This window comes from Gracilinanus agilis, unplaced genomic scaffold (genome assembly GCF_016433145.1).
Source record: "Gracilinanus agilis isolate LMUSP501 unplaced genomic scaffold, AgileGrace unplaced_scaffold41364, whole genome shotgun sequence".
Lineage (NCBI taxonomy): Eukaryota > Metazoa > Chordata > Mammalia > Didelphimorphia > Didelphidae > Gracilinanus > Gracilinanus agilis.
The window spans coordinates 1-5887 of NW_025375094.1; the positions used below are offsets into that span (position 1 = coordinate 1).

At 40.7% G+C, this 5887-nt stretch overlaps 1 protein-coding gene across 1 annotated transcript; it reads right to left on the minus strand.

Moving 5' to 3' along the window:
• Positions 1-776: 776 nt before the first annotated feature.
• Positions 777-5663, minus strand: LOC123255224 (tumor necrosis factor receptor superfamily member 9-like; the record flags this gene model as incomplete). Its single annotated transcript, XM_044684062.1, has 3 exons — positions 777-1015; positions 4723-4854; positions 5533-5663. Coding segments are annotated over 3 exons (406 nt in total), but the record flags the coding sequence as incomplete, so codon positions are not given.
• Between the last annotated feature and the right edge of the window lie 224 nt (positions 5664-5887).

The window sequence follows — 5887 nt, forward strand, 5'->3', positions numbered from 1 at the left end:
CATATATATATAGTATATATCATTATATACCAGTGATGGTGAACCTTTTAGTGTGCCCAAAAGGCAACCCTCATGCTACATGTGAGCCTTACCCTAGACAGGGGAGGGAAGAAGTGCTCCCATTGAGCTTACTGGGCAAAGGGGTGGGTGATGTGAGAAATGTTCTCAGGTAAGCATGGAGAGGGGGAAGAGAGTGGCTCCCTCTGGCACACTCCAGCATATATGCCATAGATTCGCCAACATGAATATATACTATTATATATAACATAAACATATTATAATTTTAAATTTAAATATGCATTTAATTACATATATATATTTTTTTTTATGAGACCCTTACTTCTGTTTCCCTTATCCACTAAAAGTTCTGTTAATGGCACAAGCCAAACAGTGTCCTGTGCTCACTGAAAGGAATCATACACTTACTTTGAGACTTGCTTGTCACGGCACAGAAAAACTATCTGGATGTACAATAACTGAGCTCGAATTAGGTGGGGAGGGTCTCCAAAATATAAGTGTAGTTTTTAAGCTCTAAGACTTTGGGGATGGCCTCTAAAATCACCTTGCCAGAAGATGCCCTTGAATGTCAGGAGTAAACAGTGAAGGCTTCTAGCTTGTAAATAGACCCAGCCATGGGGAATGTGGGACAAGAGCCAAACAGGATGGGCAGCTAGGGATGGCTCGTCATCTGTACAACTGAAGGGGACTGCCCTCATCAACAGCTCCAACTCAAAGCCTGTTCTGAGGCACACGACATCTGACTTAGACTTGGATCCTTCTTTTGAAACCAGCATGGTCTCTTTCTTAGGTTTCCTCCCAAGAAATACCAGCAGAGAAGTTTTCTGGTGCTGAGTGATGATGGTCCCAAAGCCTTACTGCTTTGAGTCCTTTAAAATCAGCTCCAAATGCAACTGAGATTGGAATTTGATGATTTCGCACTCTCCTTGTTCTTCTTCTGGAAACCCACAGCTACAGGCATCCTCTTCTTGGGTAATCTGGACTGGTTTTCTAAGAGCTAAAACAGAAAGGTAAGTAGTTAGCTTTGGTTCTCTGTCTGGCTTTCTTATTCTTTGCTCTCTTCTCTCCTCTCTGTCTCCGTCTCTGTCTCTGTATGTGCGTGTGCGTGCGTGCGTGTGTGCGTGCGTGTGTGTGTGTGTGTGTGTATGTGTGTGTATGTGTGTGTGTGTGTGTTATCTCTCTCTTTCTCAGTCTGGCTCTTCCTACCTCTCTTAGGCTGTGTGAAAAAATTGTTAGAAATTGAGGAGATTAAGATAACGTGATAAATTATGGGAATTGAGTAAACCACACTGGCTCCATCTTGTGACTCAATTCCAAAGCTAGCTCAGTTCCCTTTCTATTCAGTTATGGTCCTAATCTAAATTCTGTCCTATGAGAAAACTCTATTCAGTTGTAGAAACTAGGAGAAAACCTTAATGCATTGTTTGAACCTGGCCCTGTGTAGCTGGGAAACTGGACCACTTGTACCTGCTGCTTAGAGTTCCTAAACTAAGATCCTAGGTTGTGTTGACCAGAAACCGGTCAGATCTTAAAATGGATGCAAGAAGTTTTCTCAGAATAGTATATCTCAAGCAACCTGTTATGTCTTCTCTGAAAACTGGCCCCACACTGACATATCAGTTATTGTTTCCATATTCCGCGATTGCTTGCAGATACTTGGGGAAGAATGGGATGCCTTCTTTACTGAAATCAGGGAATCACCTGTTCACTCTCTCCCACCCCACTTGGAAAGTCCCAAATCTTTTATCTCATTAGAAATCAGATGACCTAATGTTGTATGGTTTCCTTTTAATTAACTGGGCTTATTGTTTTTAATGTATAACAGTCTGTTGTGTTTAGAGTCCAGCCCCAAGCTGAGGAAGGGCCTTGGTCCCAATTTGTCAGGTCATTGGCATGCATTGCTTAATCAATTGATAGGTTCAGAAGATTAAACCTTCGTTTCCCCATCCTTTCCTCCTTGGCTCCTTACCTCTGGAAGTGCACTGCTCACTCAATGGCCAACCCCGCTAAGATCAGCAAAAGAGCTTTGACCTGCTCCATTTCTAATCTAGGCTGGTTTGCCCCTCTGTAGGCAGCCTGGGTGGAGAGGTGGTGATGGTTGGCTCACCACATCAGTGCAGGACTTTGTATGAACACCTGAATGCCTAAGCTCGTGATATCCCTCAACCTCTCGACCTCGGTCCCCTCCCAGCGGCAGAGGTTCATAGACCTGGGCCACCCCACCTGGCTACAAGATGACTTTCAGAAGGGAAAGAAGCAAAGCGTCCAATCTACAAGACTCACTAGGGAAGAGAGAAAAATTTCTTGGATTTAAGTTGTTTTCTTAGATTTAAGAATTTTATTTATTTATTGGCCCTTTCTATAAGTGAAAATGTTCTCCTTGTTCCAAATGCAACTGCTGCCGGCTATATTTCAGAGACATCTATTGACTTTTTCCGGTATCAGGGACCTCAGACTTGCCCATTTGTTAAATGATCAAAGTGGCAGGAATTAAAATAGAAAGCAAAAGTGAAAATGATTTCCTCACAACTAAACCATTCACCAGAGAAAAGCTGCTCTAAAGGACTCTAGCTGGGTTTTATGCCCTTTGAAGGAATTTCTCATTTTATTAATTTATAAATTAATATAAACTATGTTAATTTATTTTTCTCTTCGATTAGTATTTTTTAAATTCTCAGTCTGATTGATATCTTTGTTACAAATGGATATTAATGGACTTTGTATCACCTTTGCTTCTACATTTTAGAGAGGTTAAGCAACTTGTTTGTGATCACAACCAGTTAGTGTCGAAAGTAACATCCAAACCCAAGTCGTCCTGACTCTAAGCCCACACCTATACCCACTAAGCCAACCTGCCTCTCCAAGCTGAATCTTGAAATCCTTTTATCAGATCACTACTCTGTACTAAGCCTCAAGACCCTTTAAACCTTACTCCTGAGTTCTAAAGAATTTCCTGGGTTTTTCATTTCCCTCTCAAGTCCTGTGTGTTTACCATGAGAAAGGAAAGAAATCAGTATTTTCATAGCACCTACTATGTGCCAGGCACCATGTTAAGCACTTTACAAATATTATTTCGATTGATCCTCACAATATCCCTGGGAGGTATTAATAATTATCTTCAACAATAATAACAGTGAGCATTTATATAGCACCTGCTATGTGCTAGGCACTGTGATAGCAATTTATAAATATGATATTATTTGGCCTCCACAACATCCCTGTGAGGTAGCTGCTATTAGAGAGATAGATAGATAGATATTCCATCTATCTCTCTATATATAACACCTATTTTATTATAGATATTATAATTATGATATAATCATATATGATATAATATAATTATGTAATAGTCTATGATTTATATTATAAAATTAATAAAGCATATAATATAGATAGTCTATAATATCTATTATATATAGATAGATATCCTATCATCTATCTATCCATCATGTATGTCTGTCGGTCCGTCTGTCTGTCTGTCTGTTGATCTGTATTTCAGTCTATTGGTCTCTCCCTCTTTCTATCCATCTATCCATCTATCCATCTATCTATCTATCTATCTATCTATCTATCTATCTATCTATCTATCTGTCTGTCTGTCTGTCTATCCATCCATCCATTCATCCATATCTATATCTCTATCTCTATCTCTATCTCTGTCTATCTATCTATCTATCTATCTATCTATCTATCTATCTATCTATCTATCTATCTATCTGTCTGTCTGTCTATCCATCCATCCATCCATCCGTATCTATATCTATATCATCTATATCTATATCTATATCTCTGTCTATCTATCTATCTATCTGTCTGTCTGTCTGTCTATCATCCATCCATCCATATCTATATCTATATCATCTATATCTATATCTATCTATATCTATATCTCTGTCTATCTATCTATCTGTCTGTCTGTCTGTCTATCCATCCATCCATCCATATCTATATCTATATCATCTATATCTATATCTATATCTATATCTATATCTGTCTATCAATTTATCTATCTCTTGTTAAATGGGGATAATAGCAGCTTCCTCACAAGGATGCTGTGAAAAAAAATAGAAGCAGAAGTTACGTGGGTTGTCCAGGGTGACATGGTTAGTACGGAATGAGGCGCAGATCTTTCTACTCCAGGCTTTGGGTTCTACATGCCACATCCATGTAGAGGAGGAAAAGTGATGGTTTAGGGGCAGCTAAGTGGCTCGGTGGATAGAGCACCAGGCCTAGAGACAAGGGTCCTGGCTTCAAATCTGACCTTGGACATTTCCCAGCTTAAGTTAACCCCACTGCCTAGCCTTTACCCCTCTTCTCCTTGGAATTGACACTTAGTAACATTTATAAAAGAAAAAGAAAAGTGATGGTTTAAGAGTTTAAGAGTTGCTTGAAGGAGGGGGCAACTAAGTGGCTCAGTGGATTAAGAGACAAATCTGGTCTCAGGCCCTTTCTAATTGTATGACCCTGGGCAAGTCACTTCACTCCCATTGCCTAGCCCTTACTGCTCTTCTGCCTTGATTGCCTACGCAGCATTGATTCTAAGATGGAAGGTGAAGGTTTAAAAAAGAAAAGGCACGACTGCAGGAATAAACATCCGATCAAGCTCTATCCATTCCTCCACCCTGCTTCTGAGATCATGCCGCCGTGATCTCATCCTCCATGTGGGCACTCACTTAAGCAGGGAAACTTGGAATGAGTTCTTACTTTGCGGAAGTAGGAAGGACAGTTTCTTTTTGCTTCTGATGGCAAAACAGAACCACGAAAAGGTGAGGAGCACAAAGAAGCCTACAGCCATCACCAGAGCCAGAGTGAAGGTGACTAGTTGACGGTTCTTATCTGAAAAGAAAGAAAGAAAAAATCAGAGGATGAGAGAACCTGTGCATGGAGGGGGGAGAAGGAGGGGGTCCTAGTTACAAATTTGTTTCCAAGCATGATGGAGGGCAGTAAACTCTTAAATTTCTAATATGGAGGGGTAGCTAGGTGGCTCAATGAATTCAGAGCCAGACCTAGAGATGGGTGGTCCTGGGTTCAAATGCAACCTCAGATACCTCTTAGCTGTGTGACCCTGGGCAAGTCCTTTAACTCTCATTGCTTAATCCTTACTACTCTTTTGCCTTGGAACTGGTATAGAGTATTGATTTTAAGACCAAAGGTAAGGGTTGGAAAAAAATTTTTTTTTCATTTAAAAAAAAAGATGTTAAGAGGCTTGTCCAGGGTCACAGAGTCCATGTAGGTTGGATAGATTTTGAAACTCTGCCTTCTTGACTCTGAAGGCACTTCTCTATCCTCCATGGCATACTGCCTCTCAAGCTACACAGTACCTGTAAACAACGCACAACAGAATTCTTCCTAAGTTTTGAATCTCAGGGACTCCACTGGATATATTTGCATTTATTCCATCTAAATGACTCTTGGCTTAGCTCCAGAGCTGACACTGGTGTGTCCCAGCTGCTGGGGCTGGCACAGAACAGCGAGGGCCAGCTCCTAGTCTCCAGGCATTAGTCAACCTCTCACCAGTCTTCACGAGAAAAGCGGGAAGGGTTACGGAGATTGTACTCAGGGTGGCCTCTGTTCTGGTGGGTCCACACTGCACATCCTTCTCACTAGTTCCATTTACAAGCACGACTAGCCCATTCAAAGAGCAGCTGAAGTTAAATGAGAAACAATCGGATCATTAAGATTTGCATGTGATTAATTCTAGAAATCAAGACAATTATTTCTGTTTGAGTCCATGAGAAGCTAATAATAAAATGAATTTGAGGTTAACCTTCCATAACCACTTTTCAGAATCATAGCAGCTAATTAGGGGAGCTGGAAGGGATACCAGAAGTCATCTGGTTCGACCCAGAATTCTCTCTAACACATCCTC